Source organism: Notamacropus eugenii, chromosome 2 (assembly GCF_028372415.1).
Source record: "Notamacropus eugenii isolate mMacEug1 chromosome 2, mMacEug1.pri_v2, whole genome shotgun sequence".
Classification (NCBI taxonomy): Eukaryota; Metazoa; Chordata; class Mammalia; order Diprotodontia; family Macropodidae; genus Notamacropus; species Notamacropus eugenii.
This window is the reverse complement of record NC_092873.1, coordinates 289,867,735-289,893,236: the sequence shown is the minus strand read 5'-3', so window position 1 is coordinate 289,893,236 and position 25,502 is coordinate 289,867,735. Positions and strand designations below refer to the sequence as shown.

The 25,502-nt window shown below is 39.3% G+C and overlaps 2 protein-coding genes across 8 annotated transcripts in view; one reads left to right on the top strand and one right to left on the bottom strand.

Annotated features, from left to right (window-relative positions):
• The window catches only part of CEPT1 (choline/ethanolamine phosphotransferase 1), a 38,694-nt gene extending 19,212 nt beyond the window's left edge, over window positions 1–19,482 (bottom strand). The window contains exons 1-4 of one of the 4 annotated variants that reach the window (XM_072644310.1): window positions 19,342–19,482; window positions 13,800–14,180; window positions 5,911–6,058; window positions 4,145–4,286 (exon numbers count right to left, since the gene is read on the bottom strand). In XM_072644310.1, coding sequence (XP_072500411.1) covers window positions 4,145–4,286; window positions 5,911–6,058; window positions 13,800–14,138 — 629 coding nt within the window. In that variant the 5' untranslated portion in view covers window positions 14,139–14,180; window positions 19,342–19,482. Of the gene's footprint in view, window positions 1–4,144; window positions 4,287–5,910; window positions 6,059–13,799; window positions 14,181–19,305 lie in introns of all 4 variants that reach the window. The other 3 variants (XM_072644313.1, XM_072644312.1, XM_072644311.1) reach the window with 3 other exon arrangements.
• Window positions 19,483–19,499: 17 nt separating this feature from the next.
• The window catches only part of DRAM2 (DNA damage regulated autophagy modulator 2), a 42,124-nt gene continuing 36,121 nt past the window's right edge, over window positions 19,500–25,502 (top strand). For 3 of the 4 annotated variants that reach the window (XM_072644316.1, XM_072644314.1, XM_072644317.1), the window contains exon 1: window positions 19,500–19,640. The gene's annotated coding sequence lies outside the window, so the exon portion shown is untranslated. Of the gene's footprint in view, window positions 19,641–21,955; window positions 25,202–25,502 lie in introns of those variants that run through there. The other variant, XM_072644315.1, reaches the window with a different exon arrangement.

Below are 25,502 nucleotides of genomic sequence, written 5' to 3'. Positions count from 1 at the left end.
ATAATAACCTTGAATAGTTATTAACTTTGTAATCTAATTTTAAAAACAAAATTACTTGATTTTTAGAGTAAAAAGGGACATTTAGGGTCAACTAATCCAACTGCTTCATTTTACAGCCTGGTAAACTGGTTTAGAGAAAACAATTTGCTTCAGGTCACACAGCAAATAAATAGTGAGTCATCATGGGCAATAAAATTGAGAGAAAAAAATCAATGCAACATTTGTGACAGGATATCGGTCTGATTTCAATTCAAAAAAATTTTTTTTTAGTGTTTTCTTTTTGTTAAACAGATTAGAACTCCCTTTTAACAATAAAAGAATTTTGTGGATTGTTTTTTAAAAGATTGGCTTTTGCATAAAAAGTGTTGCTGAACAAATGCTTAAGTAGTAATACATGTTATCATTTAAATTTTGTTTAAAAAGATAATAACTTGTAAATCAAATACAGAAAGGTTCAGTAGAGTGGAACAAGGTTTTTCTAGTGAGATTGCTCCATTAATGCTCTTCCAAATTACTGCCATGCTAACATAACAATTACAGAAAATATCCCATTCTCCCACTCGAGGTTAGTATCTTTTTTCTCCGTTATTTTGTTCTAGTCTCTAGTCCCTTTGGCTTTTGGTTGTGTCATATTCTGATTTCTTTTAGTTCCCAAAAGGTGTTGCAGTTGAAATGGGGCTGCAACTACTGAAGTCATCCCACTGAGGGTTTGTGTCTGCATCAAATGATCTTTGAAAAGTTCTTGTCCTTTGGGCATGAAAAACCAGATACTAAAGCTTTGTGCTTAAGGCAGCTTTTAGTTTTGGAGTAGAAAGCTGAAGTTCTAGCCCAAAACTTAGAGAAATTACACACATTTGAGGCAACATGGCAGAATGGCACCCTGGATTTGGGTAACAACATGGAGCTCAAGAACTAGCTCTACTATTTACAAGCTTTGTGGCCTTCAGCAAATCACCTAACCTGAATTTTAGTTTATTCCTCTTAGAATATGTAAATGACTATCATTCAAAACCATTACTGACTTCCCCAGAATTTTAGGCTTAAGTTATAATGTAAGATTTGTAGTCATTGACCAACTTACCATGGCTGTATTCCTCTGAGCTTGTGACAGAACCAACACAATTTTAAAAGATAATTTTTAAATGGTGGTTGGCAAATCTTCTAAATTTCACAAATACTGTATTTTTCAAATTTTAAAATATAACAAAAAATCCCCCCCAAATGAAAGTCATTTATAATACATATGAAAGGAAATTTGATTGTTGACCATGTATATGGAAGACCCCTTCATAAAACAAAACAAATACAATTTTTAAAATCAACCTTTTACAAGTACTTCTCCAAGAGGCTGCCACTCTGAGAAAAAGAGAGAATTTCTAAATCCTTATTCTTTATTTTCTAAGATATAGACCTTTCCTTGTTACTGAAATTTCTGTTCAGTGCTTACCTTTTTCCCCCTACCTATAGAAAATAGAAATTGAACTTTCTCCTTCTCACCATAAATATATGTCTATGTCAACAATTAACCACATATCTACTTATTTGCTCAAGCTGCTGCTGTTCAGCAGTGTGGGAGATAAGAAAGGGCAGACCCTGGGAAATTCTTCTATAGGAAGAGGTCCTTTAAGTGGTATCTCTAAGTATTATTTCACAGTATTTGAATGAGGTATTACCTTAAATGTCCCCTTTGCATTAAAAAATTAAAGGAGAAAAGCTTTCAGCAAAGTTAAAATGCTAATTTCTGAATTTTCAGTGCCACTTTTACCATGTAAATTTCTGACTAAACTTATTCATGGGTAGCTACAATGTCATGCTTTAAGATACACCAAATGCTACTGGATCTTATATCTAGACTACTGCCCAAAATGGTAAATAAATTTTTTTTAATACCTCAAGTCATTACCTCACTGAAGCAAAAAACTTACATCATCTTTATCATAAATATTATAGCTTTGCATTTCTGATATTTCAATATTAAAAGGCTGTTTTTAAAAATTTCAGAATATTTTAAGGCAAAAATTTTCTGAACCTTGAATATTAAGTTCTTTGTTATGCCAAATTCAGTACCTAATTTTTAAGTTTTAAATCCATACTAATTTTTTGAGGTTATTATGGTTTATTTATTCTACTTAAAGAAAATTAAAGATTGTTTTCTCCTACCACATTCTTTTCACTTCTGATGTTGACATCTCTTTTTTGGGGGTAATCTTTACTTATGGAATCCTTTTCAGAATTCCTCCTTTTTTTGACTTCCATCATCTTCTTCACTCCCATTCTACAGCAAGGCTCTGTGGCAAAGGTCATTCCTAATCATGCCAGCTTACAGCCTTTTTAAATCTTTATTTCCATTCTTTACCTATTTGAGACTTTCAAAGCTGACATATCCCCTACCTCACCTGACTTTGTCTTTTTATTACCAACAACTTTCCAAAAGTCCAGCCTGTCCTTGCTACCCAGCAAATACTGAAAGTCTATACCAACCATTAGAAGTCCCTGTCACCTATTTTCATTCGTCTAGGTCCCATACCAAAAAAAATCAGATATGCACAAAGCAAGTACAACACAGCTAAAAATGAGAAATTCAAAACTGATAAACAGAAACTATGGTATTAAATCCTTTCTTCAAAACACTGAGCATCTCATTGGTTCTGGTTCTCCCCACTTTTCTATGAGTGGTGCCTCTTTACCAAGGAGAGAATATAAACAGAAAATGAACAATATTTTTGTCACCATATTGATTTCTTTTGGAAATGGGGGTAAAAAAAATCTGTAGAACAAAATCATCCATAAAAATGAATGAGTTGCTATTGATTTCAGATCATATAGCATCTAAGTTGTCATATTCATATCAATTGAGTCATAATCTCCAAATCAGATATGCAAATAATGAAAAATGGATCAAGAAAAGCACGCGGTCTCATACAAGCCTACTGAGAGTTTTGATTCCCATGGTTTATGAGAAGAAATATTCAATGTTTAACTGTCATTTTCAATAATATTGAGAACGGTTATTACAATATATGGTATGGGGTACTATTCTGTAAGTTAGGTTTTCTTCCTAATTGCTGGAAATCTTGAAAATTTTCTGGTTTAATAGACTTAGATTTTAATCAGATAAATTTTAAATTGCTTAATGAATGTATAACAAATTAATATCACTTGTATGCCTTCTTTCATCTGGGAAATATCTTACTTATGATCTTTCCCTTTTAATAATTACTTCTTAATTGAAATGTGTTATTATTCTGTCACTGCTAGTAAGTTTAGCAATTAGCAATGAAAATTCAAGTAAACTAATGATTTTCTTTTTGGCATTAGGTTTACCTAATGCTTAGAAAAACATGTGTTTGGGATTCTAAATTAAAAAGACTTTTAATGACTCTTCTTTATTAAATATGTGACATATTTCCCTGTCAAATGTCATTAGCATCATTTTGACATCTTAATTTCTTAAAGTTTGCAAAAGCACTCAAGGTTTTCTTTCAGAATCTCACAAAGATAAAGTATAATGAGCATAAACAATCAGATCTATTATATAGTAATAAATACCAGGAATGGGCTAATTGTTTTTAATACTTATTAAAGATCTTGTTGGATACTAGTAAGACCACATGATTTTCTTCTCATGTTCATAAAATTCTTGGATGTTTCCTTAGGAGTAAATAATCAATATGGTGTGCTCATTATCAACAGGACCTGGTTATTTTACATTGGTGAACGTATGTAAGAAATAGATAACTATAAAGCCCTGATATTCAGAGAGATATAAGCAGCCCTTTGTTGTCTAAAAACAACTTTCTTCCTTGTACAAAATCATTCATAGTTATCAGAACCATCTTTATTTATCATTTACTGAATGCCTAATGATCATCAGTCCTCAAAGTGGAATGGATAAAGGCCCTGTGCTTTGTTTATATGAAAGGAGTATGGTTTTTTCTTGTAGCGGAATTGTTTTTTATATTTATTTTTTTTAAAAAGGACATTAAAGAAGAGATGACAGAAATCATCAGGTAAAAGTGAAAAGAACTGACAGTCTGGATGCTTTTATTTAGTGAATTTAGTAATGTTACAGCTTGCTAAAAACACACAAATCCAAACTACATACGACACTCTAGAGTTTTTAAAATGCCATTTTGGTACTTACATTCCAAATCGCAATGTTCCAGAAACATATGTTTGCCAGTGTGCACAGTAAAACATGAAAGTCCCAGCAAAACAACAGAAGAACATCCAATCGGGGTTGGTTCCCAGCTGCACTGCAATGCAGGTTCCAAGTACTACGAAGACTGCAGGGCAAATAGATAAGGATTAACTGAACATTTTAGAAGAACTCTTATTAGTATCGAGAAGAAAATCAAATAAGAACAATCAGAGAAAGTTCTATTGTGGCTTTGCGGGTAGCTTTCAGTTATTCATAGTAAAGACAGAGAAAATCCACAGATAATCTCAACTCTAAGTTTAGCTCATAGCTTTAATTTCTTAATACAACAAAACTCTGATCAGAACCAATATTACAAGCAAAGAATTGGTGGAAGTTTCTTTCCTATTATAATATTTCTACTATTTACTGATCAATAGTGATACTAACAATTAATAGAAGGAATGAAAGAAACAAGTATTTATTAATTGCCTATAATGTGCCAGACATTGTGCTAAGCACTTTACTTACATTATTTCATTTGATTCCCACCACAACCCTGAGAGGTAGGTACTTTATTATTTCCATTTTATAGATGAGCAAACTGAGGCAAACAAGTTACGTGACTTGTCCAAGATCACACAGCTAGTTAGTATCTGAGGCTAAATTTGAACTCAGGTCATCTTAACTAACTGGCACAAAGTGAGAAGAAAATCAAATTATTTGATAATCTTCAAACTGAGTAATTTACTCCTAAATAAGAAAGAGCTGGTTGTTATTTAAAAGTTATTATTCCAGTAACACAGACTTGTTAGGAATGTGCCAGAAAAGCTTCCAACTATGTAACTACAGTTCAAACTTTCATCTCCCTGGGGACCAAAACGGAATCCCATACTAGCACTCAGCAAGTTACATCCAGTCAGTATTTATCTATTCAGGTTTCTAGCTTTTCTTGGTTTGCTTTACACTTATTTTTAAGGACTTGGTCATTTCTAAGAATTTTGAACTCTTTTGTAGACAAAGTCATATAACTGTGAACATACACCCAGCATGTACCCAGTACATATAAAGACGTGTGCACATTTTGACTATAAATAGATGAGATCTGACTGACTCATTATTTTATGAGAGAGAAGACAGTGCAACAGAGCTGGACATAGAGTCAAATGGAGGGTTCAAGTCCTGCTTCTACCACGTATTGGCTATGTGACCAAGGGGATGCCATTTAACTGCTTGGTGCCTCACACTATTCTCTAACTACAAGTTACAGAGGAGTACTGATCTGTATTGCCAGAGGGAGTTTGAACACTGGGAATGCTCCACACCAATGACACCACAGGTCTGGCTCTCCCAACTTTACCACCCTAACTTATATAATGGGAAACTTGTTTAAAAGGTAGTAGACTTTCAAGAAAAAGAGGGGAACCAAATACTTGTTAGGAGGCCTGATTTGACAGAGATTACAACTTTAGGCCATCTATTTATTAACCTTAAAAATCAACATTTGAAAAACATTTTGAATCAAAATTGTTTTAAAAACAATCAAATTTACAATTATTTCTAAACTCATTAGAATTCCCAATGACAAACAATTTAATTCATACTCTAAAACACTAACGTTGAATATAAAATGTAAATATAAAACTACTTGGTCTGGCATGTATTACAACACTTATGTTGCAGAGTGTTTTTTCTGAACTCTGCTCCTCACATGCCTTTAACCTGTCATTCATACAATGTGACTGGAAATAAAAAGGAATATTATGCAATACCTGTAGAAAGTGAATCGCAGCCATGGTCAAAAAGTTCTCCCAAAGGAGAGCTACTGTTAGTTCTTCTTGCTTGTTTCCCATCGATAGCATCCAAAGACTGATAAATGAAAAGGCCACATGCGCAGGCAATATATGCCCACAGAGGTGCCTAAGAGAGAAAAGAGGAAAGGTAACAGATGACTTTATTAAAAACATGGAACAATGCCAGGTAGATACCTGTTGGATGTCAGGTAAAGATACCTTGTTCTCACTATTGTAATTCTTAACAATATTTACAGTGACACTTTCAAGAGGCAGCTTCCTTTTCCTTAGAGCAGAAATGATAGTATTTGGTCAAAACATTTTAAGAAAGTAGTATTGTGCATTTTTTTATATAGCACACACACGTGTGTGTGTGTGTGTGTGTGTGTGTGTGTAAGGGATGCTGGTAGATGTTCTATGGTTCTTTTTGGGGGGTCAAGTTTTTCATGTTCTTGAGATTTACGTTTTAGAGATCACCAAATCAGTTCAACCAATATTTGCTGGGCAGCAAGGCACCAATACTTGACATTTTCTCAGATATTGCCAAATGTAACTATGAAGGTGGATTTTGCTATTTATAATGACAAATAAAATTCAAGCTACTTGAATATAAACAGCACTTTATTTCCCTAGATTCTAAACAGTGAGAGACCTTTGTAAGTAACTATGATCATTTACAAAGACAGCAGTGTTGTGTAACTGTGATCTTGGACAAATTACTCTTATGAAAAATGTCTGAATCAGGATAGGAATGGTGGAAGCTTCCTTCTCTTTACTGCATCCCTCATTTCTCTATCAATTCTTCAGGAGGGTAGGAAGCTTAGAATCTCAACATTCAAAATAGCCTAAGTTTTTTTGTGTTTCTCCTTTCCTTCCCCACCACACCCTCCTAGGTGGCTTGTGAAGAATCTATTGGATGTGAAGATGAATATGAGTCACTATATGACAAGATCTTGAGAAGGCCATATACATGAATGAACTCACATTAGGTATAGGGAATGATGATATATTCACAGAATTGCTAAATCCTGGAACATCCATTATCTAAACTAACTTGAAAAACCTTGCACAGACAGGTTCCTATGTAGGTCAACTACAATGAAGATTTTAAGTAACACTTGGTATCATTAAGTTTCTCAAAAAAGGACTGGAGAAAAATAACACTTTTTTGAAAAAAATATCTGATTTCACTAAAAATTCTAATAAGCAATCCCTTACATTGCAGATATGATATTGCTTACAAATTTTAATATTTTGTCAAGCATAAAATTGTCACTATCAATCTAGACATTTGCAAGATATGAAACTCCAGTTATGAATGTAGAAAAACAGTAAGTTAATGAAATGGATTTCCCTTTTTTATCACTCTTCATAGTGTTAATACATTTGTTTATGTCTTCTTTTCGATAACTGCCTGACATCACTCTCCCTCAGGTCACCTAGTTAATATTTTTCTCTCAAACAATCTACCAGTAAGTTGCATTTTCTAGATTTACTATGAAAAAAAACCCCAAACCCTAAATCCTAATAAGAATTACACCAAGAACAATTTTTAGTGTTTTATGAACTATTTAATGATCTCTTAACTTTGCTTTATAATAAAGGATGTTTGGTATTAGCTTTAAGCTAGGTCTATCTTACAAAATAATGGTAGAATTAGCCAAAATCACTTTGATGCTAATTAACATTTCTTCATGCACCTAAAAATATGTTGTTTCAATAGCCTTTGGTAAAATTTTTTATACTTTTCTCAAAATGTTACTTCAATAAGCACTGCATTAAGGATTTGGAGCAGGATTTTGCCCCTAGTTTTGTATGTTCATTTGACTGATTCTTTTTGTTGATAGGCATTATATTTATAATATTTAAATATTTAACATTAATTAACAAGTATAAATACATAGTTATAATCTGGGGTTGTTACTTTAGCATTATTCATACTTACTAACAAACAATGTCTATTGACTATACTTAGTAGAACCAAACAATTAGAAGAGAATAATACTGATCATGGCACTTTTAAATGGATAGGATTACAAGAGGGATTACTACCTCTGAACTCTGAAGACAAAATATTTGGTTATCGTTGATCTTGTAAAATTTAGCTTTCAATAAAATATCCTCTTACAGTGACATGCTGCTATATTAACAAATTGATAAGCTACTTTGAAATGCTAAGAACCCTACCCCCACCCCAGTTTTATGTACAGTAAAGGTAGAGCTTATATAAAAGTACCTAGCTGTCATTGAGGATTTCAAGTTACTACTTCCTTGGTAAGGACAGGACTGGCAGGTTTGCACGCTAAGAGGCACTCTCAAATTATCTTTATAAGACCTTTAAATATTCGGGGCCACTGGAGAAGGAGAAGGTCCTGATTTTCAAAAAAGAAAAGAGTGGAATCTGTAAACTGCTAAAGTTTCTTGCAAAATTTTAGAATTTTAACAAGTACCTAGAAAAGGAAGCAGTAACCTCAGAGCCAGGAAGGCCTCAGCAAGAACTAATTATGGCTGAGGACTCATTCTTGCTCTTTTTGACAGCATCAATCAATTGGTAGATTTGAGGATTTACTTTATCTAGATTTTAGCAACATAGCTGATAAAAATCTAATCTACAGAATGAGATCTTTCTTAGCTGAGGAGGCAAAATGAGCCTTACAGTCTAACACCTGGGGGACCTTTCTCATGAAACCTGTTAACCTTCCTAATTTCCCAGTTCTTATCAACAGCACCATCATCCTTTCAGCCATCCAGGTTCACTTAAATTTCTCTTCGTCAATTCATTCTTCCTTACCTTCCATATCTAAGCAGCTGCCAAGTCTCACTAATTCTACCACCTACCTCTCCCAAATCCATCCTGTTTCTCTCTGCTCTGTCAATTGTCATTGTAATGCAGGCCCTCATAGCCTATGTCTTACCTGGACTACTGCAAAAGTCTCCTAATTAGTCTCTCTACCCTCAGTCTTTGCCCTCTCCTATTCATCCTCCAAAGAGTTACACGAGAAGGAGAAGGAGAAGGAGAAGGAGAAGGAGAAGAAGAAGGACAGCTTCAGTGGCCCCTTACTGTGTCTAGGCTCAATGATAAATACTTCTGTTTGTCATTTAAAGCCCATTGCAATTTAGTTCTCATCTAATCAAATTATTATCCTTCACAAACTGTTTAACAGCCAAAGTGGTTTACTTTTTTTCCTGTATATGAAATTCTATCTCCACTGCTATTCATGAAATGCTCTTTCTTCACTCCCCCCTTGAAATTCAAAGTTCTCTTCAAGACTCAGCTCAAGTGCCACCTTCCAGAGGAGGCCCTTCGTGATGCTGTCAGTGCTCTTCCTGTCTCCCCCCAATTACTCTGTATACACTTTGTAAATATGTTAGAATAACTCTTCCAGGTACAGGTTGGTTTTTTCAGTAGAATATAACCACCTAGAGGCCAGGGATTCTTTCATTTTTGTCTTAGTATGCCCAGCAACCAGCACAACAGCTGGCACATGGTATGCATTTAATGTTTGCTGTACTGAAGTGGAATTTGGCTCTGAGCAGAGGAATCTTATTCCAAAATAACAAGAGAGGCAAAAAGACAAGGTATGGCACTGAATATCTAGAAGCTATATTCATGTGTAAGGAAATCCAGTAATTAGAGATGAGGAAATAGTGGATCGCATTTAGGTAGAGATTAAGGAAGACCAGGGTAGCTAGCTAGGTGGTGCCATAGCGCAGAGAGCACCAGAGTCAGGGCGACTCATCTTCCTGAATTCAAATTTGGCCTCAGACACTTACTACTAGCTATGTGATCCTAGACAAGTCATTTAACCCTGTTTGCCTCAAGAAGGGCTGAAGAACAAAATGGCAAACCATACCAATATCTTTACCAAGAAAACCTCAAATAGGGTCATGAAGAGTCTGAAACAACTGAATGACAAAAAGCAAGGGGGAAAAGAAGTGACACTGTTATCCTGTTGAGACCACCACAGAAAGAAGAAATAAGGCAATTAAGTCCAGGTACCAGATCACAACCCTACCACATAAAAATGACATAGCAGAGGCGGAAGACTTCTACGATATGAACATCTGCCAGGAGAAAAGCAGCTGACAATTTCTGAATTTATGATGATAACCTTTTTCCTCAAATGGTAGAGGAACTATTAAGATATTAATTATTAAGAATCCAATTCTCATGAACAGAATATTATTGGTTAATGGGGTAGAAATCATGAGAACCTTAGTAGGAAGAGGTCACTGATGGAGTTTCTGATAGAGAGGTGGAGGAAAATCAGAAATATGCTAACATGTGCCCTAGATTTTGGGAGAAAAAATTTCAAAGGTGCAGAGGAAGAATCTCATAGCTTAAAATTCTGCAGGGAAAGTCAGGTTAGGAGTAAAGGAGGTTCTCAAGAATAAATTCTAAAGATACAAAGAGAAACAATTCTGACAAAGAAAAAAGGAAAGCTGTATAGAGACAGATGTACAGGGAACTTGGCCACCCACTTAAGATTAAAAAAAGAACATACAGAGAAGATGAAAGCAAGGTCAGTAACTGAAGATGAAGATCTGTGTGACTTTAGGCAAGTTATTAAACCTCCCTTAAGTTCAGTTGCTCTAGCTCTATGATCTTCAATGACCCACTGTCTCATAAGAAGCATCATCTGTGTGGTCCCTAACTCCTCAATTGTCCTCATCCCAGCCAGTCTTGATATTTCTATGTACAAAACATCTCTTGAATTAGGCTCTTCTCTACTCACACAATCTTAGTTCAGGCCTATCATCACCTCTCATTCAGACAACTGCAATAACTTCCTCATTGTCCTCCTTGCCTCAAGTCTTTCCCCACATCGATCTATCCTCTGAAAGGCTGCCAAAATGAATTTCCTACAATACACCTTACTACTCAATGAATTCTAGTGGCTGCCAATTTGTCAATGGGGTGGAAGGGGGAAGAAAAGGAATAACCATTTGTACTAAGCTGTGTTAAGTTTTTGTTTTTTTAAACAAATATTAACTTATTTGATCCTCACCACAGCTCTATAAGGCAAATGCTATTACTACTTCTATTTAATAGTTGAAGAAAATGAGGCATACAGAAGTTAAGTGACTTGGCCAGGATTACACAGCTAATAAGTATCTGAGATTGGATTTGAACTCAGGTCTTGTGACTCCAGGTCCAGTGCTCTGTACATTATGGTGACCCCTAGCTGCCTTGCAGGATCTAATAAAAGTTCATCAGGCACATAGTTCTTCAACACATGGGTCCATCCATCCATTACACCACTCTCATTCAAGGACTTTATGGGCCAGTCAAAATGGCCTTCGTGCTGTTGCTCATACATGTCCCTTCATCTTGCATCTCTGGGCCTTCCCCCAATTTTTCTCCATGTTTAAGTGACTTTTTCCTCTTCTACTTCTTAGAATCTCTAGCTTCCTTCGGGATTCAGCTCAAATGCCACAAAAACCTTCTTGGGTCCCAACAGCTACTGACATCTTCCCCTGAAGGCCACCTTGTATCTATTTTGTGTCTATCTATGCATAGTGCTTATCCCAATAGAACATACGTCCCTTGAAAGCAGAGATGTCTCATTGAGGTCTCTGTATACTCAACACCTAAGCATAGTCCCTAGCACAGGTGCTTAATTAACAGTGACTTAAGTACTGTCTGGGTAAGTGAAGGCTGGCAAGGAAATCCAGGACAATAAAGAGGGTTTGGGGTTGGTTGGTTTGTTTTTTAAAAACTTTGAAAAGCTTCTCTGTTGCTCCAGGGAGGGACAAAAATTGACCACAAAGAATAAGCAGACATGTTCATTTCCTTGAGAAGGAGTATGACTTTTGTACTCAAAAGGACATTTATATAGTTGACACTCGAGATAAGTAATGATACAGAAAGAGACCTTGAGAGCTGAGCTTGGTCAACATAAACCATCCATGGCCCAGATGAACTCTAACCTCAAGAACAGGTTGAAATAATTGCTAAGCCCATCAGTGATCTTTAAATAAGTGTAGATAACAGGAAAGGCAGTTAGACAGTGCAGTGGATAGAGTGCCAAGTCTGGCATCAGGAATACCTATATTCAAATCCAGCCTCAGACACTAAAAAACTGTGTGACCCTGGGCGAGTCATTTAGCCCTGTTTGCCTCAGTTTCATCATCTGTAAAATGAGTTGGAGAAGGAAATAGCAAACCATTCCAGTATCTTTGCAAAGAAAATCCCAAATGGGATCACAAAGACTAGGACACATCTAAAACAACTAAACAACAATAACAAAATACCACAAGACCGAGGAAAGTTAAGTGCTACCCTAATTATCACAAAAGGGAGGCGAAGGCTGTCTGTACAATATAATAGGTCAACGAGCTTGACTTTTGATTCTTCACAAAATTCTAGAACATTTTAAACAGGCTGTTAGAGAAAATCCAGATCAGGAAATTGTGAACACTGAGATAGCTGGTTTTATCAAGGACAGGTCATGTCAACCAAACCTTATTACCTTTTTTTTTTAAACATAGATGTTTACTTGACTAGTAATAGAGAAGTTCTGTACATAGAATTTACCTGTATTGTAGAATAAAGTATCTCATGTTGTCCTTTTGGAAAAGATAGAGATGTTGGATAGCCTATAGCACAATCTGATGGATGTGGAACCAGCAAATTGCCTGAATCCAAAAGTAGACATTGTGATTCAATAATTACATGTGCTGGTTGTAGGCAAACACTATAACCATATTGAGCAAGGGCTGTGCACAGTAAAATCTTTTTTGCTTATGCCACAGTATTTTTAACTCTTCAAGTAAAGCAACTCTGGTTCACATCAACTAGGAAACTTAACATAAACTTACTACTACCAATAAAGTTATAAATCTATTGATTTACTTGTTCAGTTAGAGTCTGCCCTTTGATTCTCTCCCTGAAAGGGAAGACTGGTGATAGAGAAACCAGTTGTGATAGCATCATTAGTACCTGGACCTAGGGGTGGGCTAGGGAAATTACTTGTGTGGAGGCTGCCAGGTCCCACTTGACAGGAAGTCTACTGAACTGGCTTATTTTCCCCCACCTCCTTTGGTAGGCCAGAATCAGAACAACAGACTAAGGAAGAATCACCTTAGGTAAAATCGACAGGAAGTTATCCAAAGACATTCATCCTCAGATTAAAAACAAAAGACTACTTAATATCCATATCACTCCTTTTCTCCGGGTTGCCTCTAAGATAAAATACAAACTTTTCTGTTTCGCTTTTAAAGCCAGTTACCACCTGAGCCCAACTTATCTTTCTAGCATTGCTGGACCACCTTCCCATTCTCTCTTTTCTCTGTTCATTATACATGACACTCCATCCCTCATGTTCTTGCCTTTGCACATGGGTTGTTAACCCCATGCCTGGAAATCATACCCTTCCTCAACCTTACATCACAGAATCCCTCTCTTCCCTCAAGACTCAGCTTGAGTACCACCTTCTGCATGTTGCCTTTCCTGACTCCCTACCTGAGAACCCTAGCAGGCTCTCTGTCCCAAAATACTTTGTATTTATTCCCTACATACACCACCCCCCCCCCCCCCCCCCCCGCCACGTTCCCAGCGACACCATCACAAATACGGCCAAATCATCCACCTCAAGACTCAAGCATTTTGCAACCCTCTTCTATTACAGGTCTCTTCTATGATTCTAGCAAAGTTTAATTTTCCTAGTACTTCATTAAGCAATCTCCATGGTACAGATATAAAGTCCTCACTAAAGATTTCCTTATAGATTCTCTGACACAAAAACGAATGCATTTTTTACACATCAGTTCCCCAACAACACAAGGAACGTTTAACTGCAACTACAGCATTTCTTTTTCCTCTGCAACAAATGTTACATCTGATGCCATTGAGACACCCCTCTTACCTGTTCTGTAGCTGTGGGACAATAGTATATTAACAAAACAGTCGTACAGATGTTTATTGATAGTCCAATGATGGTGATGAGGTTTGGGGCAATCCAGGATGGAACTCTTCCAACTAGCCATTCCCAGTAACCTTGCATTAAGGGTTCAAGCAAGGATCGTCCAGCACTTTGATATCTGTGTTCTTCTAGGCGCTTTAGCTGGTGTTTTGACAATGGTGGGGTAGGCAACTGAAGCAACTTACTTAATACACATCCTGTGGCATTCACATGCCCGAAGCCCACAGGGGCCTCCGAGTGAGGATCCCCACATCGTTTTCTTGTAGATCGGTGTCCACTCATGGATCTTTAGCTCCTGTCTTCTGTTAGCCAATTGTTTTTTGTCTAGAGAAAAAAAACCCTGTAATTACTGTTCTGTATCTTAAATGAAATTCTGAGTTTATATAAAAAAATTAATAATGCCAAGAAAGTCCCATATATAACAAAACATCCATAGCAAAACTCTAGTTGAAAAGAAGATGGAAATAAAATGGATGCCCATCACTTGTGGTGCATGAATGCAATGGATTATGACTACTATAAGAAATGATGGGGATGATGCAGAGTCACACAGGTGGACCTGGCAGAAATGCAGCACGATATCTATAACAACAAAGATAAGAACCTGAAGACGAATGGCCCCAGATTAATTGTGCCAATCTTGGTTCTGGAGCACGTGGCCCACAGTCCACAACCAGTACTCCTTTCCTTCTCTCAAAAGAATTAAGAGTTTCTGGGCGAGATCAGCCAATCCCATATCATTGTTTTCATTTGACTATTTTTCTTTGTAACATCAAGGGGTCAAAGGCAGGGATGGTGATGGAGAAGGTACATAGAAGATAGAGCCATAAATTACATCTGAGATTGTAAAAGAGGACTCATAGTATTCTAGGACTTGAAGGATGTAAGAGTAAATGATGAAAAATTAAAAAATTCCGTGAATTAAAGATTTATGATAAATTAATCAGAAAGGGAACAAAAAAACCTAAGTCTCATCCCTATTTCTACCACAAATTTGAGGTGCTGAGAGAACCAATTTAACTCTATTTTTCAGGCAGAAAGACCAAAGGACAAAATTGTTAGTTCGGAGGAAAAGTTTCCTGGTTGCATTTCCTCTGCCCCTTAATTTTTGTTTCAAATTCTTCTTTTGAGCCTCCTTCTCTCTCACTCATTAAGCATTTAATAAACACTGACAACACCTACAATATGCCCCTAAACTGTAGTAGGTGCAAAGAAGGATATAAAATTATTTAATAATTTTAAATGTAAATTTAAAAGTAGATGGCATGGTCTTGCCCCTTGAGGAGCTTATATTCTTGTTGGAGAAAGAATACAAAAAACTGGGGAATACAAGGCATCCACACAATCAAACTTAAGGTTTTGTAGAAGACTACAAATTTGACAGGAATAGAGGAGAAAAGAATGCTGAGCTGCAGTAAAGACTTCATGAATGAGGTAGGTCTTAAGACTAGACTTGCAAGAAAGACAGGATTTACAACAGTGGAGAGGAGGGAAGTAAACATTTCAGATAGGGAGAATGGACAAACAGTTTATCAGGGAGGTACATAGCATATGTAAGGACTGACTTGAACAAAAGGAAATAGGAGAGAGGAAGTTCAATAGGTGGAATCTGTGAATGAAAGCCTTAATACCAGGCAGAAATAGTAAAGAAACAGCAAATTATTAGATCTGCAAGGTAAATAAGATGGAAAAGGGAAAAAAAAAACTTCCAAGATTCTGTACCAGAAAGACAGATGGTAGGTAGTATTGAAAGAAATGAGAATACCCTGAAAAGAAAAATAACACTCTAATTTCTCAAATAGGGTATAAAATCAGAGCCAATTCCTTACTTCCTGCCAGAGCTCAGATATTCCTACATACACAACTAGCATAAAGTGAATTAAATCACAACTCTCTTTAGACAATGTCTGCAACTGGCTGCTGTTGGTCATTTCAGATCAAACTGCTGATCCAATTAATTCTGAGTTGTCACATTTTTTCAATTCAAAACAATTCTTAAATAAATATTGTGCAAAGCATTCTGTAAACAACATTCCCCTTCCCTCCCCCTACAAAACACAAAACATTACAGTTCTCACCCACAAAAAGTTTACATTCTTTTGGGATTGGGGAGAATATACGAGGTAATCTGAGAAGGCAGAGAGCACTTAAAATCAGAAGGATCAAGAAGTGGAGGATTCATAGTAAATGTCTCTAGTCAGACTAATTAATTTACATACTAGGTGGGGGCATGGTAGCAACTTTTAAAGAAATTAATTTAAAATTAGAGTGAAAATTTGGTTCAATAAACTGATTTCATGTTTTATTATTATTCCATTTCTCTTACTGCTGAAAGAGATAAAACCGAAGCAGCTGGCCTATTTTTTGGCCCAGAGACAGGTACTAGAGCAACTGATCCGAATGGCTTTAAGTTTGCGCATTTGGCAGGACAATCTGATAAACCGATACTTTCCTTCTGTTTTTTTCTCTCTGACCTAGATTTTTATCTGTTAGAAATTGTGTTTTGACAAACTTTTCTAGGAAAATAAATGCAACCTGTGATCACATAATTTAAAACAAATTAGGTCCAATTATTTCTCAAAGCTTTCATTACCAATGTATTTGGCAAAATTATTTTCTTGAGCAATTAATAAAAACAAAGCTATCCATTTAAATCCAGGAGTCACAAATCATCATATACTGAATACTTTAAAATTCAATCCCAAATTTCATGTCACCTACAAATTTAGTGAAGACAATAAATAGTAACTGAGAATAATGGCATCTTGGATACCTACAAGTAAACTTCAAGATTAAACAACACTTGAAATATCTCAAATTATCACAACCACAAAATACTTTGTTTATTGCACCTAAAGCAGGATAGCACAGTACCCAACCTGTGGCATGTCACTCCAGCATCCCCATCCCCCTATGCCTGGATGCCATGGATCTGGACTCCTCCTCCTGAAAAAGGGCAGACCTCCAGCAACTGTTTTTATGAGCTGCACTGACTTAGCAGTATGTTGTATAGAATTTACAAAGAGGGTTGGCTAATTAGATCTCTTCAGTTTTTGAGAGACTGCTGAAACAAGTCATTAATCACCACAGGCTATCAGAGATATGATAAAAATGACAAAGACAAATGGTTAAAAAATGAATAGGGAAATTTAATTTCAGTATTACTTAGAAAGTCCCACACACTGCAACAAGATTGCATTAAAAGTACCATAATTAGTATCCAACATAACACAAAATTTCCCTTGAATTTTTAAGTACCTATCCAGTGCCCGGCACATAGCTGATGCTTAATAAATGTTTACTAACTAAAAGTACTTAATATTGCGCAAGGAAGCATATGGAAACAGATAACCACCTTTTGTTTGATAAACCCTAAAAAAAACTGGCAAAATGCTTTATCTAGCTTAAAGAAAAGTCAGAGAATCTTTAAAGCTTTAAGGTATTTTAATGATTAGACAACCTAAAGTTTTCATTTTTATACATGAATTGAAGCCCAGAAAGTTATGTGATTTGCCCAAGATCACACACAACTTTTTAGTGGCAGGGTAAATGTATTATTACAAATTATTTCCTAAGAATTTTAAATTTCATACAATATTGGAGTTGGCAGCAAAGTTATAACTAGATCTCCTTACTCCTAGGCCAATGCCCTTTCCATTAAGCCATCCTACCTCCCTCTTTAAATGGGGACTGTAGTGAGAAAAAGAGAAATGAGTGCATGAGGCCATAGTCATATTTAGAAGGTAAGCACATCTGGCCTAGAACTAAACACTAGATATGTACAGACATTTTACTTTTGATGCTAAACTTATAAAAGCATTGTTTGTTTTAGCTGCAATAAATTCACAACACAGAAAATGTAGCAAAATCATTTTTGAACTCCTGCAACTTTAGGGCATTGCTTCCAACTATTCCTCTTATAGTACTTGTTACATGCCCCTAGTATTGTCATGTGTATTTTGTAACCACCAGTTTGTTTTTTAATGCCTCCAGGCTGGGGACTGTGCTTTAGTTACTACTTCTTGTAATTTCCTAGCGCAGGCTCTACAACGATGTAGGAATAACAATGGCTAACATTTGTACAGCATTTCTATGCATCACTTCATCTGATCTGTACAACAGCCCTGAGAAGTAGGTGCTATCTCCCCATTTTTCAAAGCAGGAAACTGATGTTGAGAAATGAAAAGTGGCAAAAATCACAAAGCTGCTAAGTCCGCCTGGGACCTCAGGACTTCCCAAGGCCAAATCCGGGCTACCTCAGGACAGGCAGTGCACCCAAGCACTTTGGAAACTTTAGAGCCTCTATCCATGTAAGCCATTATTATTAAGGCAAACGTCTGTGGAATGAAATGTATGAGACTGCTAGCACCAAGGTGTCTGCAATGTGGATTTACTCTTGAGCAAGGATTGTCGAGCGGAAACCCAGGAGTGTTATTAGTCATTAGTGAGTGGCAGAATGCAGGGAGATTCTGTTGGAGAGAATTTGCATGAGTACACCAAGATGCAAAAGCCGAGGCAAGCCTGGCAGGCAGGAGGCAAACGCAAAGCCCCGCTAGGGCAGGGATCTCGGGAACCTTGGCCAGCCTTGGCAGTTCTCTGGGACCTTCTCTGCAAGAACAGCCCTGAAGTGGAACCCAACGGGCGTGCTATCCAGGAGAGGCTCCCTCCAAACGGACTGAATTTCTTAAAAGAGAGGGAGGAGAGAGACAGAGGCAGAGGGACGAGATACGGGGAGGCGGGGGGGTTGGAGAGGGGGTGAGAGAAGGGGATGGGGGAGAGGGAGGGAGGGTGGGAGAGAGAGAGAGAGAGAGAGGGAGGGAGGGAGAGAGGGAGAGGGAGAGAGGGAGAGGGAGAGAGGGAGAGAGGGAGGGAGGGAGGGAGAGAGAGGGGGAGAGAGAGAGAGAGAGAGAGAGAGAGAGAGAGAGAGAGAGAGAGAGAGAGAGAGAGAGAGAGACGGAAAAAAGGAGGAAGAGAGAAAGAAGAGAGAGAAGGCAGGACGCAGAGAGGGCAGTCAGAGGAGACACAGAGCAGACCAACGAGAGAGGAGGACATCCCGCCAGAGCCCCAGGGGCAGCGAGACAGGAGCCGGCCCCGGCCGCAGGGGGGCGGCCCGGGGACCGGGTGCACCCAGGCTGGCGGGGCCGCCTTTCCGTAGACGTGCAAAGACAAGGTCGCCTCCCACAGGAGGACGGCTGACACGGAAGGGTGGCCCCGCAAGTCCCCGCGGGGTCTCCACTTTCCCCCGCGCGGCGGCGGTCCCTACCCCTCCCCCCGCCGCAGACTGCTCCCCCTCGCCCTCCGCCGTCCCTCGCGATGGGGCCCCCCCTCTCCGTTCCCCCCGCGCTCGCCACTCGGGAGGAATCACCCCCTCCCTACGGCACCCATCCCCGGCCCCTCCGGTCTCCCCGCAGTCCCTCACTTTGCGGGCAGCGCCCCCGCCCCACCCTACCCCGCGCGAGCCCCGGGGCCCCTCACAGGTCTGCACCTTCCACTTGGGCCGTCCGGGTGACTGTGCTCGGCGGCAGCGGCGCGTTCGCGACACTTTCGCAGTTGCCGTAAAGGCAGACGCGGCCGGTGTGGGCGGTGGCGGCGGGGGCGCGGACGCACTCGCCGCCGTGCGGGAGGCGGGAGGGGGCGGGGCGGCCCCTCAGGGCGCGCTCCCGGAGGCGGAGCCGGCCTCTCTCTCGGGCGCGTGCCTCGAACTCCACCCCGACCCCCATCTTGCAGGCCGGAGGAGGTGAGCAGGCCCTAGCGCGACCCGCGCCGGCGGGTGCTGCAAACACGGTAGGCCGGGGGGGGACGGGGGCTGGGATGGGCGAGGAGGAGGAGGAGGAAGAGGAGGAGGAGGAAGGAAGGCCTCTGGGGTCTTCAGGGGGCGCTGCTGCCCGGCCGCCCGCCCGCAGCCGGGTCCCAGCGCGGGGTCCCGGCGCGGGGTCCCAGGGCTGCTCGAGATCGAGTCCCGCCGCAGTCTTGGTCTCTTCGCGGCTTGCTCCTCCCGGGGACCCTGTCCGTGCCCACGGCCTTTAGCGCGGGCGCCCTCGGAGCCCTGACCTTGCCTGGCCCCGGCGGACGAGCGGCGCGTCTGCCGGATGCGGGGAGCTGCCCCTGCCCCGCGCCCTCCGTCCGGGGGGAGGCAGCGACAGCAAAGGAGCTGGTGCCACCCTGACCCAGCGCCCAGGCCCGAGAGCCTTTGGCCCCCATCCCAGGACCGCGTCGTGATCCGCCAGCTCTCGCAGTGGTTCGATGCGAAAGAACCCCCCCCCCCCCGCCCCTCCACCGCCACCCCCACTCTCCCCTAAAATTAGCAGTAGATCCGCCTTTTAAAAAGGTCATTTAACCTTCCGAGCACATTGCCTATAGTGAGAACGAGGTAGAAAACGTTACTTGTGGTGTAAGGACATTTAGACTTCTGAAAACCCCGTCGCTAACCGGCTGGAGCGTGTACGGATCACGCAACCTTCTCTCCCAGGAAAAGGCGGCCCTTGTTCCTGCCGAAGCGCCCCCCGCTTCCATCCTGTCCTTTCCTGCGGACGCTGCCCATCCATCCGCGCTCCGTCCCGGATACTCAGTCCCTCCCTGCCTCCGGGGTTGCTTCTCTGCTGCCTATACAAATGCCCATCCCACTTCCACCCCTGAACAGCCCTCCCTTGAGTGGACCGTCCGCTAGCTGTCTCCCATGTAAATTTGAAAACCCCATCCAGCGTCTGTCTCTGCTCCGCTGTCTTCTCGCTGCCTTTGGTCCTCCCCATCCAGCGGAAATTGTTATCTTCAAAGTAAATGATCACTTACCTGCAGGTGGCCTTATCTTCATCTTCATCCATTTTAACCTCTCTGTAGTCTTTGACGCTGTCATCCTCTCTCTTCTCCCGGATACTGGTTCTTCAGGTTTTCATGATGGTTTTCCTCCTTTGTCTCAGAAGAGACAGAGAGAATCTGCGCCTTGTCAGTCTTCTTTGCTGGATCTTCGTCTAGTTCATGCCCATTAACCATGGGAGCCCCCAAGGGTCAATCCTTGGACCTTTTCTCCTTCTGTGCTATCTCACTTGGGGGAATCTTATGTGTTCCCGTGGTTCCAATGATCATTTTTAAGCAGATGATTCTCGGATCTTTTTATCCATTTGGAATCACTCTTCTTACCACCAGTCTCACATTACCATGTACTTGTTGGAATCTTGAATTGGAAGTACTATAGCCATCTTAAGTTCAACATGTCCAAAGTAAAACTAATCTCCCGTCCCTTTCCCCCAACCCCTCCAAATCCTTTCCTCTTCTCTGTTGAGGGCACCCGCATCCTCTCCCCAGTCACCAAGGCTCACGATCTTTTTCTTCCTTAACTCCTCACTCACATTCATCCCACATATCCAAATTATTGTGAGATCTTGTCATTTTTACCTTAAGAGCATCTCTGGTATTTGTCCGCTTCTCTCCACTCACAGAGCTATCACCCTGAAGCAGGTCCTTGTCACCTCATGGCCTGACCGGTGCAGTAGCCTTGTAATTGGTGTCCTTGCTTCAGCTGACAAAATGGTCTTCCTAAAGTGCTGGACTGATGGTGTCCGCCTTCACCAAATGAACTGCAGCTGCTCCTGTTACACCCAGAATCAACTCTAAAATCTTTTTGGTTTACAACTTATTCCTCACTACTTACTCCATGTGTCAGTAACATTGAAAGTGGCGTCCTTGCTGTTCTCTGTCTACCAAATCCATGCCTTTTATTTGTTGATAGATGCTATTTTATGTACTTATTATTTACATCCTCCAAGTCTAGAATATTCTCTCTCCTCACCTCCACCCTTTCTCTGGTTTTAAGACTTAACAAATCCCACCTTCTGCAAAAGGCCTTTACTTCTTTCCCTCTCCTTCCTCCCTTAATGCTAGCATCTTCCCTCTGGGATTACATCCCATTTATACTGTATGTACCTTTGTATATACATAGTTACTTGCTTGTAATGTAAGCTCCTTAAGGGCAGGAACCCTGTTTTTGCCTTTAATTGAATCCACTGTGCCTTTAGCTTAGTTGCCTGGCACATTGGCAGGCACTTCTTAATGCTTCTTAGTAGTTCAGAGAACTGACAAGATAGAAAATACATATTATTTTCAGTTGCTTTTATGAGTTTTAGAAAACATAATTGGAGTTTAGTCTCATAGAGCAAGGACATGAAACAGCGTTCTGTAAAACATTATTTCCCTACTACATTTGCCTTGTACCAACTAGCTCATTCTCTTGGATTGTAATAAACTTTTAAAATTTTACTTTATCTGCTTGACTGGTAATATATCAGCCAAATTTCCAGTTTACTTATGTGAAAATAACTGGGAAAGTTTTCCTTATCCAGTTATGGGGCCAAATTTTCAGTCCTTAGTAGCAACCTGGTAACCCTAATTTTTTCCACTTTATTTTTTTATATGAGAAAGTACTTCACAGAAACCATTTTTCAGTGCCTCATCATGGTATGGAAGTGACCCTGTATTCTCTGAGACTATGATAGTGGAGCCGAAGCATGTTTTAGGTAGAAGGCCAACTCTTTTCTGAGGACCAACTTAGCAAAGTATGGAGAGGTATATCACTAGCAAGCTGATCACTTGGCAATGAATTTTTGACTCTTGTAACAAAGAAACAAAGAAAAGTACATCATGACCTTGAGTCCTCTACATCTTGCTTTCTCCTTCTACAGCAATGGCGGCCGAGTGAGAAAGGGAGCAGAGCACAACACAATTTTTGGACTCTCTTTAAATTTTACATTGACTCTTGGTACTATAAATGTGTGATCCTGGTTCGGTGACCAATGAGTGCAAATGTTGCTAGAGGAGCCAAAATACCTCAATCTCAACATTCTTACTATAAATGAAACCAGAGAGAAGAATAATTTCTACTGCATGGAAGGAGATACTCATAAAGATGGCAAAAAAAGGAAGTGGCAGACTATATTTTACCAAATACTGAAAGGCAACAAGAAACATTATTTCGTGGAATTCTTTAATCATTGTATATTTCAGTTCCAGTGAAGTATTTGCAAAAAGACCAATATGAAAGAAATTGCAAATCATATACCAAGATCAGCTGCTGAGGATGAGGAGATAGAGAAATTCTACCAAGAGCTTGATATAAGACTCTCCAAATCAAATCAACATATACCCTGATACTTGGCGAGTTAAGTGCAAAGGTGAAAAAGGAGACATAACATGGTAAAGCATGGTTCAGGAAGCAGGGATGAGAAAGGCAAAAGACTGACCAATTAAATTGAAGCTTTGTGCCTCTTTATTATGAACACTTGCTTTGAGAAAAGAATTGGTAGGTGCTAGATGTCATGATTGCCAAATCATATTGAAAAATGAAAGAGGTTATATTTTAACATCCAGAAAAAAAAGACTTGTTACTGATGAGATTTATTCCTGAATCTGCTGTCTGTGTACAGACCACCAACTTATCTGAGTTATGATCAGAATTAGCGAAACATAAGAAGAATGAGAAAAAAGATATAGTGTACAATTGAAACAATTCAATTCTGAACTATTTGAACAAGTAATTGACAAAATAGGAAATGGACATGGACCACTTACAGTGATTTTATAAAGAAGTTTGACCAATCTCATTTGATTGTCACAGCAAAGATCCCAGAAAGTCCCCAAGGATTCCTTTGGAGTCAATGAAACAGAGAAAGATGGTGGCCAAGGCAACACTGAAATGAAAATGAACTTACTTATAAATTAGAAATATACTTATAAATTCTTATGCAGAAGGATGATGGAAAATTGTGAATAGTACTGTCTTACAGAGCAGAGAGTAGCAGTGGAAGTCAAAATTTGGTTTAAAGAAACCTTGGCAAGTTACACAACTAAGCAAAATCATCCCAAGGGCAAAAGTAGAAGGACAAGAGAATGAGAAAATTAAAAATTACTGTGAAAAATTGTTTTTTCCATTTTGGGAGTGGAGCGGAACTACCTCATTTGGAGTCAACACTGTAGACCTGAATGTGCTTATTAGTGGAAATAAAAGGGAACAAAGATGGGGAGAGCAGCCAGATTGGACCAAGAGGAGATCTGTGTTGCAGGTGCCATAATTGTGAGGGCCTTGGAAAATTGAAATGCATGACTGAATGCTAAAAGTTTGGAATGAAATCTCAGTTAAGATAACATAAATAATCAACATCCTGCCTTACTTACTCTCCCTTGCACAAAATATGAGAATTATTTATTAACAAGTAGAGGACGTCTTTGGTGAGTACATAGGAAAGAAACAAACTTTCACCAGCAGTATTCACCAAGGGATCACCTCTCTACCATTTCACAGTTGATTGAAAGATTTAGAGAATAGAAGATCTCAAGTGTGCTTATTGTTTGATTATGAAAACAATTTAGTAGAGCAAAATACTGGTCACAGGTTGTTTTTCAATAAAGTGTCTCTCACTAGTCTATTAAAATCAATCAAGAGTCTCTGAATAATAAATAAAACAGTAAAAACAATCCTGTTCAACGATCTTGTAATCACTGCTGTGATGGAGGAGAATGAGAGCTGAGCTCAAGTGGAGGAGCACCTGCCTGTAGATGGTGAAGTGCTCCATATGCTCCTGGTGACAGAGGATATTGTGCTCCTTGTGTCAAAACTTGCATAGCTGGGCAGACTCCATTCTGAAAGAGAACTTCAGTTACTTGGAATTTATCCTGCTCATGCTAAATAGGAGAAGAATGTTTGTTGCCCAGATTACAATGTGCATTTGGATGGACAACCTATAGTGTTTGTCTGTCAGGATATTTTATTTGTGACAAGCAGTATAGATTAACAATGCATTGGACCCCTCAAAACTGAACAAGAGAAACAGAACAGGTTGGAAATGACCACGAGCTTTTCATGAAATCAGAGGCCCATCTTCTTTATAACAATATTCTATTGGAATTGCTATGCAACAACAAAACATGGAATACAAGTCTCCAAAGAATTAAACATGATTATTACACAAAGGGCAATGTAACAGCACATGGTGGATATGCTACTATAACATTTAGTTACTGAGAACTTCATAGAACAAGAATCAAAGATGTCTGAGGAACTGTACGATGAGAAGATTAGCTGATCAGCTGGAGAGGGTGAAAGCTGAAGTAAGGAAGGATAGAGGGTTCCATTGGTATCTTTATAATGTCAGCAGAAAGTGAAAAAGCCTTCAGTATGTTGGATGGACCCTCTTGGGGTGAATATATGAAAGGACATGGAGAAGAGCTGCATCTGATGGTCATGTATGAATGAATTGTGATATGTATGTTAGAAGACACTTCCATAGCCATGAGATCACAGATCCATCTTAATATTTGAGCATATGTGGGAGTCTTACTGCTTAAATTTTATAAAGGTAGTTTATCTGATTCCTAGGTTCATGTAAAGATTAAATGCTTACATTGGGCTGAATATAACTGTACCAATTTAATAGAATTGACTAGTTAACTCCTTGTATCTCAGGACCTAAATCTACATCTCTGTAACTTTTTCATATGTTGATTCTAATTTTTCTTCTTTGAGTAAAATGGAATAAGCCAGCTTCTTCTTATACATGGCAGTCCTCCAAATATTTGAACATTGCTATTAAAAACTTCTCCTTTTTTAGGCTGAATATTCCAGGTGCCCTCAATTATTCTTCATACAATATTTCTTAA